Source organism: Bombina bombina, chromosome 2 (assembly GCF_027579735.1).
Source record: "Bombina bombina isolate aBomBom1 chromosome 2, aBomBom1.pri, whole genome shotgun sequence".
Taxonomy (NCBI): domain Eukaryota; kingdom Metazoa; phylum Chordata; class Amphibia; order Anura; family Bombinatoridae; genus Bombina; species Bombina bombina.
In genome coordinates, this window is record NC_069500.1 from 763334689 (window position 1) to 763350323 (window position 15635).

General features: G+C 38.9%; 1 protein-coding gene across 1 annotated transcript in view; it reads left to right on the top strand.

The window, feature by feature from the left end:
* Positions 1-15635, top strand: part of CPAMD8 (C3 and PZP like alpha-2-macroglobulin domain containing 8) — a 276510-nt gene that overhangs the window by 22683 nt on the left and 238192 nt on the right. Inside the window, exon 2 of the mRNA XM_053702891.1 lies at positions 6210-6361. Within this exon, the coding sequence (XP_053558866.1) occupies positions 6210-6361 (152 nt within the window). The remainder of the gene's footprint in view (positions 1-6209; positions 6362-15635) is intronic.

Consider the following 15635-nt stretch of genomic DNA (forward strand, 5'->3'; position numbering starts at 1 on the left):
CTGAGGAGCAGCAAAGAACCTAGGTTCTAGCTACTGATTGGTGGCTGCATATATATACTGATTGTCATTGGCTCATCCATGTGTTCTGTTAGAAACCAGTAGTGCATTGATGCTCCCTCAACAAATGATACTAAGGGGCATATTTAACAAAGGTCTGTCGGACAGTGCAGATCAGGTCCGACAGACCTTGCTGAATGCGGAGAGCATTACGCTCTCTGTATTCAGCATTGCAGCAGCAGCTCTTGTGAGCTGCTGGTGCAACGTCGCCCTACAGATTCGCGGCCAATTGACCGCCAGCAGGGAGTTGTCAATCAACCCAATTGTACTCAATAGGGTTGAATTGCAGCGATGTCTGTCCGCCTGCTCAGAGCAGGCGGACAGGTTATGGAGCAGCGGTCTTTAGACCGCTGCTTCATAATTGGTGTTTCTGGCGAGCTTGCAGGCTCCCCAGAAACACAGGCCCTCAAGCTCCATACGGAGCTTGATAAATGGACCCCCAAGAGAATTAAACAAATTAGATAATAGAAGTAAATTAGAACGTTGTTTAAAATTGTATTCTCTATCTGAATCATGAAAGAAATTTTTTGGGTTTCATGTCCCTTTAACCAAGGGACTCCCTATTGAGACCTCTTACTTGTGCAATATTTTTGAGGGCTGTTGGAGAAAGAACAAGCATTTTCTGTAATAAGTGTTATTAGAAACTAAATTTAAAGGGACATAATACTCATATGCTAAATCACTTGAAACTGATGCAGTATAACTGTAAAAAGCTGACAGGAAAATATCACCTGAGCATCTCTATGTAAAAAAGGAAGATATTTTACCTCACAATCTCCTCAGCTCAGCAGAGTAAGTTCTGTGTAAAAAGTTATACTTCAGCTGCTGCTTAGCTGCAGGTAAAAAAATAATAATTAAGAAATGAACAGCAACCAATCAGCATCAGCACTTAGGTCATTAACTCTTTTACTGTGCTCTCATGAGATTTCACTTTACTCTCATGAGATTTCATAGTAAACTTCCTTATACTGAATAGGGAAATAATATGAGTGTACACAAAGCTCACTCCCTTGGCTGTCCCGGGACAGGCATAATGATTTACTGCTTAAAGCCCTTTGCAGTGGGGTTTGAATGGTTAGGACATGTTGAGGTAAAACATCTTTCTTTTTTACATAGAGATGTTCAGGTGATATTTTCTAGTCAGCTTTATACAGCTATGCTGCATCACTTTCAAGTGTTTCAACATTTGGGTATCATGGCCCTTTAATAAGTATAATTGTTGAAATATTATATATTCTTTCACTGTGTTGTTATTGTGTATTGTTTTTGTCTTTTATATACAATGAAAGTTTAATGCACCATTTAAGTCCATATCCTGTTAATTTTATTCAGCAAAATAACATACAGAAACTGCATGAACAATGAAGCTTAAAAGCTATACTAGATACAGACTTAAAGCGACATGAAACCCAATTTATTTTTATGATTCAGATAGAGAACACAATTTAAAACAACTTTCTAATTTACTTATATTATAGAATGTGCTTTGTTCTCTTGGTATCCTTTGTTGAAGAAGCAGCTATGCACCACTGGGAGCTATCTGAGCTTTATGGTCAGCCAATCAAAGGAGGTATATATGTGCAGCAACCAATCAGCAGCTCCTAAATGTACCTAGGTATTTTTTAAACAAAGGATATCAAGAGAACAAAATAAATAAGATATTAGAAGTAAATTGGAAAGTTGTTTAAAATCACTTGCTCTTTCTTTTTTCTTTTTTTTTTTTAACAATATTTTTATTGTTTTAAACATTAAACAGAATACACGTTGAATATTGCAGGTCTAATAAATAGGAAAATGTGTACAGAGTACAACACATTTTTAATTGGAAAGAACGTAATAAGATGCTTAGATTGAATTAGGATGGTATACAGTTTCACATTGAAGAGGTTGGCGGTGACTCACAAAAGATACATAGTTCAATGTAACAGGAGGAGCCTTCTGTGGTACTGACAGATGGTGATAAGCAAACAGGTTCACTAAAGACTTTTGAGGGAACCTGGGTATAAATATGAGTCTGATGCTACTTCCTCTGTTGAAACCTCAGATGTATATTCTATATTTTATCACTTTATTTAATGAGAAAACAAGAGCCCACAAAGAGGCCAAAGAGTGAGGGGAATGGGGAGGGAAGGTGAAACATTGAATGGGGGTGAGAAGATATAGAGAGAGGGGTATAAGGAGGGATCCGCAGATAGTAGGACAAAATGTGAGTTAAAGGGATACTAATGATTCAGATTGAGCATGACATTTTAAGCAACTTTATTACCAAGTTTTCTTTGTTCTCTTGCTATCTTTATTTGAAAAAGAAGGCATCTAAGCTAAGGAGCCAGCCAATTTTTGGTTCACAACCCTGGACAGCACTTGTTTAATGGTGGCTGATATTTAGCCACCATTTAGTAAAAACAACCCAGGCTGTGAACCAAAAATGGGCCGGCTTCTAAACTTACATTCTTGCTTTTCAAATAAAGATAGCAAGAGAATGAAGAAAAATTGATAATAGGAGTAAATTAAAAAGTTGCTTAAAATCGCATGCTCTATCTGAGTCATGAAAGAAAAAATGTGGGTTCAGTGTCCCTTTAAGGTTCCGAGACAGGTGGGTAGTTGAGATAATGACGGTGAGTTCAGGCTAGATATTGGAGGAGTTGCTAGGTCTGGGATAAGACAGGTGGGTAGTTGAGATAATGACGGTGAGTTCAGGCTAGATATTGGAGGAGTTGCTAGGTCTGGGATAATTGTGTGATCTGGTTGTGCAGTAGCTGTGGGATCATTTGCATGGTGTGGCTGGGTAGAGTGGCGTATAAAGTCCCAGTAGAATTTAATGTCAGCAAAGAATGAGATTTTATTTCTTTTATAGTAACCGTATTCCTCAAAGGAAAGCATGTCATCTGTTTTTTTACAGCCACCCCTCTAGTGTTGGTAGTTGTGGAGATTGCCAGTATAAGCCTATGAGGGATTTCACACTATTGAGGCCTATTCACAATAATGTTGCTTTAATTTTACAGTGAAGTGACGGATGTTCATTTAGGAGGACCATTTTAGGTGTTAAAGCAAAGTCCAGGTCTGCAAGGGTTTGAAAGGTGCGTTCAATATTGTGCCAGAAGGGAGTTAATTTACTACAGTGCCATCTCATATGTAGCATGTTGCCTTGCATGTTACAGCCTCTCCAGAAAAATGCAGATGAGGCCAGGTAGATGTTTTTGAGTCTCACTGGTGTTAGGTACCAGCATAAAATAATTTTGTAATCTTGGGTGATGTGGAGGATTTACATGTGTTTTGGTAAAAAATCTGCCATTGTTTAGTGTCTAAAATGGTGCCTAGTTTGGGGTACCATTGAGTTGTATAAGAAGGCAGATTAGGCATTATGTAGAAGGGATTTTGCGAATGAGATACAGCCCTTGGATAGCATGCCTGAAAGGTACGTCTGGTCGAAAGGTGTGGGGGTCCTAAGTAGGTCTCGTTGGTGTTGAGTCTTATGAATAAAGTGGTGTAGTTAGGCATATTTTAGCCAAGTGGAAAAGGAGCCGAATAAAGTATGTTGTAGGTGATCTCTGGGTTTCAGTGCACCCGGGCCGAGCAGGTTAGCGATGGTTACAGAGTCTAGTAGTTCCTGAACTGTGTAATCTCCCCATAAATTCAATGTTAGGAAAGACCGGAGTGAGAAGAGATGTGGGAGTAGATAGGATTGGATTCGTTTTCAGTAGAAAGTCCCATGTGCTGAAGATGTATCTCTACCAAGGGGAGGATGTGCAAGGTGGTACTCACTTGGCTTTGGGGAGCCAACAGAGAGGACCCGGTGTGGGGGTTCTAAGTAGCTGGGAATCTAGTGATATCCAGGCTTTGGAGTCTCCTCTGCAATGCCAGTCAAGTAGCTATTGTATGACTACTGAGTGGTAGTAGAGGTGGATATTGGGCAGTCCTAGTCCTCCATTTTGCAGGGACCTATACATTGTAGTTTTGTTTATTCTGGGTCGAATCTGACCCCAAATGAAAGAGTTAATGGAATTTTGCAACTGTTGGAGGTAGTGATTAAAAAGTAAAATTGGCATTGCCTGCAATACGTATAAGATTTTGGGTAGGATGGTCATTTTAATGGATTGGATTCTTCCCCACCATGACAGGAGAATGTTGGATGGATTGACTTAATGGTTTGAAGGAGAACAGGCATGAGGGATTTGGAGACAACATCACCCCCAGGTATTTTAGGTGAGAGATTTTGAGTTTGAAAGAGCAAATGTGCTTTAGCTCAGAGAAGTCTCTGGGAGCCATCAAGATATTGAGGATTTACGATTTGTTGCAATTCATAAGGAAGTGAGAAAAGCTACTAAATTTGTCAAGTTCTGATGTTAATGCTGGAAGGAGAGGGTTAAAAGAATGTCATCCGCAAACATGGCGGGCTTATAAGAGTTAGGGCCGATGTTCAATCCCTGAATATGTGGGTTATTTTAGATATGTCTTGCTAATTCTTCCATCGTAAGAATAAAGAGGATGGGAGATAGAGGGTAGCCCTGTCTGGTGCCATTGCTAATGTTGAAGCTCTGAGAGAGAAACCTGTTGGTCCGTACTTTGGCTGTAGGGCCATTGTATAGGTGAAAGATACAGTTAATCATTAAGTCTCTGAATCCGAAGTGTTTCAGAGTACAACGCAGAAATGGCCAATTTAACCTGTCAAAGGCTTTCTCAGGTAAAATCACTTGCTCTATCTGAATTATGAAATAAAAAATGTGGGCTTCATGTCACTTTAATAAGCTGGGAAAAGGGCCATGTATGACACATTGATTTTATGCAAAATATTGTGTGTTAATCATGAAATTGCTTGGTTGCTATGTAGTCTTCCAGAGTCAAATAGTGCACTCACAAATGCTGTATATAACAGCCCAAATGGACAATGTATACAAAAACGGATTATTGTAACATATTTAGGGCTAGATTACAAGATGAACGCTAAATATCACTTAAGCTAAATCAATATTTAGACACGCATGAGAACAAGTGCAGAGAAAAGGGGTAAATCGTGCAGCGATGGGCAGCAAATTTAAATATATATGTATATGATTATATACATATATATTTATGTGTTAATATGTATATATATATATATATATATATATATATATATATACACATATTAACACATAAATATATATGGATATAAGCATATACATATATATTAACAGGGAACACATAGTTCCCATAGACCGCAATGTAAAGGCGCTTTTCTAACACCACACACCTGCAAACTCAGCCATGTTTTCCTGGACAGCTTTAAGTTACACATGGTGCAGGGAAGAACAACCATTGTGCTTCTGGAAAACACTATTCATGTCCCACTCTGCACACACTGCACCATGTGTAACTTATAACAGTCTAGGAAAACATGGCTGACTTGGCAACCCTAGTTATTACTGACAACAGGGCAGTATGTACCAATCCTGTTTGTAGTATCCCATGAAAGTGGATCCTGTAACAGTACACAGGACATGCACCTCTTGGGCGCAATACCAGGAAATATTTTATCTAGCTCATATGGTTGTATAGTATGTTGTCTGCAAACTGCTTGCCTGATCGCCATCACATCTCAGTGGAGGGATATGATCATCAGTTAGCATGAAACAGAGATCTGCTACTGAGTGGAACTGTACTGCAAAATTTATCACTGCTGGTTTGTCACTTTTACTATTCTTTTAGGCTTGTCTAATGGCTGATCTATGGTTTCCCATCCATGTCCTGGTATAGTCACTTATCTTTCATATGTATAGCAATCTGCTCGTAAAAGTTATTCTTAAATCTAAAATAATTTAGTCAGGCACAATTTTAGCAGATGTAAATGGAACTCAGTAGTCGCATTTTTGCCAAAACAAGTAAATTGCAAATATGATTCTATTCAAAGTTGTAATTCATCTATGTGCATTTAAATTTTGACCAGAATGTCCCTTTAAGCCATAATGTCCAGTTAAGATTTTGTATTGTAGAAATGTTAAAATAATTTATTCAAATACTGTTCCATGTGATGTGACATTTAAATCTTTTAAACCTCCTGACACCTGCACAAAGAACGATCGACATCTCCTGACACCTGCACATAGATGAATTGCTCTTAAAGCTTGCTCTGCTTGTCTTTACAAGATTATCTAAACGATTCCTCTTGTTCCTAGGGGCTATCTGATAGGAGCTCCATCAGTGTTTCGCTCTGGGGTAGAGGAGGCTGTCAGTGTAACCATCTTCAATGCAGTAGCGGAAACCAAGATCCAGCTGCAACTGATAGTAAAAGGGGAGACTGTTGCTCATGGTCGTGGTATAGTCTTTGGTAAGTATCATACTCTACATTTACATGTTCATTGTTCCTCTGGTTATACTGTGCTGGTACTGGATAACATTAAGGTACTATAAATGTGTTTGTTTTTAGAAAAAAACATGCTTTCACAGTCAGAATATAGAGATGTCACTCAATCAATCTGATTTCCTATCCATGGGGGCATTAAAGACACAGTAAAGTCATATACAAAAGCCTTTTCCCTTTATCACTTGTGCGCTAACCTGACAATGCACTAGATCAACTGTGCCAAAGACAATGGTGTGTTAGGAATACTTTAAATTCCTATGTTCTTTTCATTTTTTTAATATACACCATTTACTTTTTTAACCCTTGAACAATATCAAAATAATATTTTTTATTTAAAAGTATATATATGAGTGTAATATTGTATTTGATCTGTTTTTTATGTGTTTTGTGAATTTAGTTTTTAACCCTTACACTTTACTTCAGGGGGCCCATTTATCAAAGGGCTTGCGGACCTGATCCGACACTGCGGATCAGGTCCGCAAGACCTCGCTAAATGCGGAGAGCAATACGCTCTCCGCATTTAACATTGCACCAGCAGCTCACAAGAGCTGCTGGTGCAACGCCGCCCCCTGCTGACTCGCGGCCAATCGGCCGCCAGCAGGGAGGTGTCAATCAACCTGATCGTATTCGATCGGGTTGATTTCCGGCGATTCCTGTCCGCCTGCTCAGAGCAGGCGGACAGGGTTATGAAGCAGCGGTCTTTAGACCGCTGCTTCATAACTTGTGTTTCTGGCGAGTCTGAAGACTCACCAGAAACACGGCCCTTCAAGCTCCATACGGAGCTTGATAAATGGGCCTGCAGGTCTCAAGTCAGGCTAAATATTCTAGCGCAGTTTCGGCTTTCGCTCGAGTGCAACCTATAACTTTCACCTTGTAATATGAGTGCTATTTAGTGTGGTTGCAATATACATTGAAAGTATAGGTTGCACAAGAATGATGTCGGCTCCACTAACCCTTCTCTAGTAAATGTGATTTACCATGGGGTTTATTTAGGATAGGGATTTTTTACAGTAGGTTTTGTTAGAAAATATTTTATTTTTAAATGTAAGAGAGCTAAATCACTTTAGGATAATGCCCTACAAAATGCTCTTATCAGGGCAATTGTTAGTTTAGGTTTTTTAAGATAGCTAATAAGGGAGGGTACTTTGATTTTAAATGTAAAATAACTGTAATCACTTCACTTCTAAGGGCAATTTTTTAAGTAGGTTTTAGTGTTAGTATAGGGTTTTTCATTTTGGAGTGAACTTTTTTTTAAAGGGGACTTTAGTTTTAGGATAGGCATAACTGTTTTTTTATTTTTGGTAGTGTTTTTTTTTTTTTTGGTAATGTGTTTTTTTTGTTTTAATTTTAGTGTTTGATATTTTGTGTAACTTAGGGGGTGTTATGTCATGGATCTTGGGGGGTTAGCTGTTAGGTAGTTAAGTAGTGATGGGGTAGTGTGAGTTGGGGGGTTGTGGTGGTATAACAGGTTAGAGGTTTCTTGCAGTGGGGGGTTATGGCGGTTTAGGGGTTAAGTAGTTGTCATAATCATCCTGGATATACCTTTTATGTTACTCTCCCTTTAAGTTTGGCAGGCTTTTCCTCCTATTCCTGTTATAAAAGGGCACCTCCCATTCCCATGGGTGCTTGGTAATTTGTGTTGTATATTGGATATACCTGATACGTATCTAGCCTTTCTCCATTGGAGCACCTTGCAGCAATTAACCTGCTGCTTTTCAAAGCCTAAACCAAAGTTCTACAGTGAATTCTTCGATCAAGCTTTCCGCTTGTAACGTTTCTCCTGCACGCATATTCTACCTAAGTGGAAACCTTTGCCTGTCACAAAAACAGTCTCCAATGTCAGCAGTCTCTCCTGCTTTTACCCTGTGACCTCAATACGGACTTGTACTAAAAAATTGGATTTCACCCAGCAACTGGGATACTTACCGGATCGCAACTAAAACTTACCGGAACTCCGTGTATGTGAATCTGCTGACGTCAGAGTCACCTGACGATCTCTGTGAGCGGCGTCTCGCAAAACTGCAAGTTTGTAGATGTTAGAAGCAATTGATATCTCCTGATGCTTCTATTCCAGTGAGTCTCTTGATCTCAATCATCTTTTTAACCAACGTTAAAGTATTTAATCTTGGACTTTGCAAGTAAGTTTCCTGATCATAATCCCTTGTTTATTTCAAGCATTTGCCTATGAACTGTTATATCTGCATCCGTATCTCATTATATTAAATACACAGTCCTTTTCGCTGGGCCTCCACTAACCATCCCTCAGTAACTTAACACTTTCAGTCTATGAGCAAAATATGATTCCCTATTCACATGTATTGGAATTAATTGGTGTGAGACTGTTAGTGTTATCACAGTAGTGTAGGGTTTATTGCGGTGGGCTACTGGCGGTTCAGGGGTTATGTAGTGTAGGGGGATAATGCAATGGGCTATTGGCGGTTTAGGAGTAAATAGGTCAGGAAGTTTATTGCAGTGGGCTATTGGCAGTTTAGGGGATAATTGGTTAGGACGTTTATTGTGCTGGGTTATTGGCATGTTTAGCGGTTAAGTAGTGTAGGGTTAGTTTGCAGTGGTGGGTTATGTCAGTTTAGGAGTGCAGTTATATTTATTTGGCTTGGTGCTAAATATTACAAAGGGACCAATGCTATATCCATACAAATGCATAATTGTATCGCCACAGAGGGAGTCTATGAGGTGGGCAGAGTGTTCTGATACTAACACCCATTAGACAGGATAAGCTTCAGGCTGCATGGGAGGGTCTCTTTACTATACTAGAACAACTGGGTCAAGTGATTTTTTGTTGTTGTCATTTTTAACTGAAGGGAGAAAACTGCAGAAAATCATAAAAATGACTGACAGGCAGGATGGTAAAGATAAAAAGTTATCACATCAAGGGGTAGCTCCCTTTGATATGCAGTTGGAGTGGCTTGTGTGCCCCCTTCCTTTAGGTCTCTTTTTTGGGAGAGGTGACATGAAGACCTCATGATTTTAGGTTGTGTGGGTTATTTTTTTTTCTGTGTGTTACTTATTTTGTTTTTCAAGAAAAGTATTTCCCTGTGTCTATCCTTAAAAAACAGACATCCTGCGTAAATAGTTTGTAAGTTTCACAAACATTATTACATACATACAGAGACCTAGTGCCTCCAGTCAGTTTATGGATCAATGTGTCAACACAGAATGATAAAAGACAGAGCCCTCTTCACCACATAGCCCTGGGGTAAATTATGGGCTAGATCTGAATTAAATCAGAATACAATTTTTCTAAATATTTTGCACTGAAAACATCACTTACGCTAAACTTATCATGTTTGGTATCAAAATAATTCTCATGATGGGATTGCTCATAAGGATATATGTACTGTATATACATAACTAAAATTATAAGTTACACTATGGCCTCTAGTTATCAGTCTAGTTATGTCTACCTCAAATACGCTGGAATTCCGCAGCGTATTTGAGGCGAGGCTGATTCGCCTTAGTTATCAAGCCCTAGATACCGGCAAAAGTAGAATTTTGTGACGTAAGCTTCAATCCGCCGGACTCAGTCCCACACAGATCGATTCTTACGTGACTCCAGATGTTCCGCACACAAGTGCGGCACAATCTGACTACTTTTGCTAGTTATCAAAAAACTAGCAGGTACGCTCGGCATTTTTCTGGCCCAGCGTACCTGGTTTTCAAACCGCCGCCCTGGAGGCGGCGGATCCCATAGGAATCAATGGGAGTCTGACCATAGCGAAAGTTCATGTTCGCTGCTGCCAGATATCCCATTGATTCCTATGGGAGCTGTCTACACCTAACACCCTAACATGTACCCAGAGTCTAAACACCCCTAATCTGCCCCCCTACACCGCCGCAACTAAATAAAGTTATTACCCCCTAAACCGCCGCTCCTGGACCCCGCCGCAACTATAATAAACTGATTAACCCCTAAACCGCCACTCCCGGTCCCCGCCGCAACTATAATAAATATGTTAACCCCTAAACCGCCGCTCCCGGTCCCCGCCGCAACTATAATATATGTATTAACCCCTAAACCGCCGCTGCCCGGACCCCGCCGCCACCTACATTATACCTAGTAACCCCTATCCTGTCCCCCCTACACCGCCGCCACTATAATAAATTTCTTAACCCCTATCCTGCGGATCCCGGACCTCGCCGCAACTAAATAAATAGTTTAACCCCTAAACCGCCGCTCCTGTACCCCGCCGCAACCTATCTTAAACTTATTAACCCCTAATCTGCCCCCCTACACCGTCGCCACCTATAATAAATTTATTAACCCCTATCCTGCCTCCCCTACACCGCCGCCACTGTAATAAAATTATTAACCCCTATCCTGCCCCCCCTACACCGACGCAACTCTAATAAAATTATCAACCCCTAAACCTAAGTCTAACACTAACCCTAACACCCCCCTAACTTAAATATTAATTAAATAAATCTAAATAATATTTCTCTTATTAACTAAATTAATCCTATTTAAAACTAAATACTTACCTTTAAAATAAACCCTAATATAGCTACAATATAAATAATAATTATATTGTAGCTATCTTAGGATTTATTTTTATTTTACAGGCAACTTTCAATTTATTTTAACTAGGTACAATAGCTATTAAATAGTTATTAACTATTTAATAGCTACCTAGCTAAAATAAAGAGAAATTTACCTGTAAAATAAAAACTAACCTAAGTTACAATTACACCTAACACTACACTATACTTTAATAAATTATTCCTATTTAAAACTAAATACTTACCTGTAAAATAAACCCTAAGATAGCTACAATATAATTAATAATTACATTGTAGCTATTTTAGGATTTATATTTATTTTACAGGTAACTTTGTATTTATTTTAGCTAGTTAGAATAGTTATTAAATAGTTATTAACTATTTAATAACTACCTAGCTAAAAGAAATACAAAATTACCTGTAAAATAAATCCTAACCTAAGTTACAATTAAACCTAACACTACACTATCATTAAATTAATTAAATTAATTACCTACAAATAACTACAATTAAATACAATTAAATAAACTAACTAAAGTACAAAAAATAAAAAAAGCTAAGTTACAAAAAATAAAAAAAATAAGTTACAAACATTTAAAAAATATTAGAACAATTTTAAGATACTTACACCTAATCTAAGCCCCCTAATAAAATAACAAAGCCCCCCAAAATAAAAAAAATGCCCTACCCTATTCTAAATTAAAAAAGTTCAAAGCTCTTTTACCTTACCAGCCCTTAAAAGGGCCTTTTGCGGGGCATGCCCCAAAGAATTTTGCTCTTTTGCCTGTAAAAGAAAAATACAACCCCCCAACATTAAAACCCACCACCCACATACCCCTAATCTAACCCAAACCCCCCTTAAATAAACCTAACACTATCCCCCTGAAGATCATCCTACCTTGAGCCGTGTTCAGCCAGCTGACCACCGATGGAACCGAAGAGGAGTTCCGGAGCGGCAGAAGTCATCATCCAAGGCGCGGTGAAGAAGTCTTCCATCCTATGAAGTCATCATCCAGGCGGCGCTGAAGAAATCTTCCATCCAGGCGATGTCATCTTCCAAGCGGCGTCTTCAATCTTCTTTCTTCCGGATCCATCTTCATCCCGCCGACGCGGAACATCCTTCTTCCATGACGGCCGACGACTGAATGAAGGTTCCTTTAAGGGACGTCATCCAAGATGGCGTCCCTTCAATTCAGATTGGCTGATAGGATAATATCAGCCAATCGGAATTAAGGTAGAAAAATCTGATTGGCTGATTGAATCAGCCAATCAGATTCAAGTTCAATCCGATTGGCTGATTGGTTCAGCCAATCGGATTGAACTTGAATCTGATTGGCTGATTCAGTCAGCCAATCAGATTTTTCTACCTTAATTCCGATTGGCTGATATAATCCTATCAGCCAATCGGAATTCGAGTGACGACATCTTGGATGACGTCACTTAAAGGTACCGTCATTCGTCGTTAGTCGTCGGGAAGAAGAGGATGGATCCGCGTAGGCTCCTCTGAAGATGGCTCTGCTCCGCTCCGGATGGATGAAGATTGAAGACGCCACCTGGATGAAGACTTCTATCGGATGGATGACTTCTTCAGCGCCCCTTGGATGATGACTTCTGCCGCTCCGGATCTCCTCTTCGGTTCCATCGGTGGTCGGCTGGCTGAACACGGCTCAAGGTAGGATGATCTTCAGGGGGGTAGTGTTAGGTTTATTTAAGGGGGGCTTGGGTTAGATTAGGGGTATGTGGGTGGTGGGTTTTAATGTTGGGGGGGTGTTGTATTTTTATTTTACAGGCAAAAGAGCAGAATTCTTTGGGGCATGCCCCGCAAAAGGCCCTTTTAAGGGCTGGTAATGCAAAAGAGCTGTTTACTTTTTAATGTAGAATAGGGTTGGGAATTTTTTTATTTTGGGGGGCTTTGTTATTTTATTAGGGGGCTTAGATTAGGTGTAAGTAGCTTAAAATTGTTCTAATATTTTTTAAATGTTTGTAACTTATTTTTTTTATTTTTTGTAACTTAGCTTTTTTAATTTTTTGTACTTTAGTCAGTTTGTTTAATTGTTTTTAATTGTAGTTATTTGTAGCTAATTAATTTAATTAATTTAATGATAGTGTAGTGTTAGGTTTAATTGTAACTTAGGTTAGGATTTATTTTACAGGTAATTTTGTATTTCTTTTAGCTAGGTAGTTATTAAATAGTTAATAACTATTTAATAACTATTCTAACTAGCTAAAATAAATACAAAGTTGCCTGTAAAATAAATATAAATCCTAAAATAGCTACAATGTAATTATTAATTACATTGTAGCTAGCTTAGGGTTTATTTTACAGGTAAGTATTTAGTTTTAAATAGGAATAATTTATTAAAGTATAGTGTAGTGTTAGGTGTAATTGTAACTTAGGTTAGTTTTTATTTTACAGGTAAATTTCTCTTTATTTTAGCTATGTAGCTATTAAATAGTTAATAACTATTTAATAGCTATTGTACCTAGTTAAAATAAATTGAAAGTTGCCTGTAAAATAAAAATAAATCCTAAGGTAGCTACAATATAATTATTATTTATATTATAGCTATATTAGGGTTTATTTTAAAGGTATTTATTTTTAAATAGGATTAATTTAGTTAATAAGAGAAATATTATTTAGATTTATTTAATTAATATTTAAGTTAGGGGGGTGTTAGGGTTAGTGTTAGACTTAGGTTTAGGGGTTTATAATTTTATTAGAGTTGCGGCGGTGTAGGGGGCGGCAGGATAGGGGTTAATAATTTTATTACAGTGGCGGCGGTGTAGGGGGGGCAGGATAGGGGTTAATAAATTTATTATAGGTGGCAACGGTGTAGGGGGGGCAGATTAGGGGTTAATAAGTTTAAGATAGGTTGCGGCGGGGTCCAGGAGCGGCGGTTTAGGGGTTAAACTATTTATTTAGTTGCGGCAAGGTCCGGGATCCGCAGGATAGGGGTTAATAAATGTATTATAGGTGGCGGCGGTGTAGGGGGGGCAGGATAGGGGTTACTAGGTATAATGTAGGTCGCGGCGGTGTCCGGGAGTGGCGGTTTAGGGGTTAATACATTTATAAGAGTTGCGGCGGGGTCTAGGAGCGGCGGTTTAGGGGTTAGTAACTTTATTTAGTTGCGGGGGGCTCCGGGGGCACCGGTATAGGGGGTAGAACATTGTAGTTTAGTGTGGGTGCTTAGTGACAGCTTGTCAATAAAGCTGTCAAAAAGCCGAAGAGCAGCGAGATCGGATGAGTGATAACTATCACAATCCGCTGCTCATCGCCCCGTACTTGGTGCACGTCTTTTTGACAGCTTTTTTGATAACTTAGGCGAACGTATTCAGGTCCGCGGCGGCGATGGTAGGCGAGCTTAGGCGGGCGTATTGGGCCGGCGAAGGCAGGTAAAGTAGACGGCTTGATAACTACCCCTCTATAACTTCAGCCAGGGTTTGCAATGTGGTTTATGGCGTGCCATAAAAAGGGGTGGCTACCTTCCTTGCCCACTCTGGAAAACAATAGTGTCATTCTACATGGGAGGCTGCGTGCAGCAGATTGTTTGACAATATTTCTGCCATCTCCCTGGAACAGAGGCTATTCTGGTAAAAGTTATAGGTTCTGTTACATTTCTCCTTTTTATTTTAAAAAAAAAAAACTGTTTTGCTTTGTGTAATTTTTTAACAATTTTTTTTATTTAAATGCACTGTAACTCTTTTTTGTTTATAATAAATGTTCCTTTATTATGTTTTGGCCTTTGTCTAATATTGAACCACATTACTGAAGAGACTTACAATAACAGTATTGTGTTTTTGTAGATTGATTTTTTGCCAAATTGTGATTTGTTTATCTATTAGTTACAGGCTCATATATGTATAAACTGTGAAATCTTGCACATGCTCAGTAGGAGCTGGTGCCGCAGAACGTATGTATATAAAAAGATTGTACACAATTTGATAATGGAAATAAACTGTAAAGTTGTATTTTTTAAATTGCATGCTCTATATGAATCATTAAAATGTAATTTTGACTTTAGTGTCCCTTTAAGAGGTTTAATTTAAATTAGTATTTGGCAACAGGGAGGCGGATGGGTAGACACACAAGTAGTGTAAAAGTATACAAAAGAAAGGATATAATATAAACTTGGGAAAGGACCTGATGTTTACCTGTCTTTAGGTATTTTTTGAATTAGAGCTTTTCAATGCTACCTTTTTTTCAATCAATATATAGAATACAGATTGTAATGGATTCTTACGGTGGCTAGACAGTAAGAGGCCAATTTATTAAAGTCCAGACGGACATGATACGATGTAGCGTATCATGTCCGCCGCACATCGATAAATGACGACAGCATACACTGTCGGCATTTATCATTCCATCAGCAGTTCTTGTGAACTGCTTGTGCAATGCCGCCCCCTGCAGATTTGCGGATAATCGGCCGCTAGCAGGGGGTGTCAATCAGCCTGATCGTATAGGATTGGGCGGATTGATGTCCGCAGCCTCAGAGCAGGCGGACATGTTATGGAGCAGCAGCCTTTAGACCGCTACTTCATAAGTTCTCTTTCCGGCGAGCCTGATAATTCGGCCCCTTAAACTGGATTAAATAAGGGGGAGTTGAGTATGAAAAATAAAGTGATTCGTTTTTAGGATTGGGATCAAGGCCACCTGATTGTTTACATGTGATATTACCCAACCCAATATAGTAAATGTGTATGTTATAAAACTAACATGTAA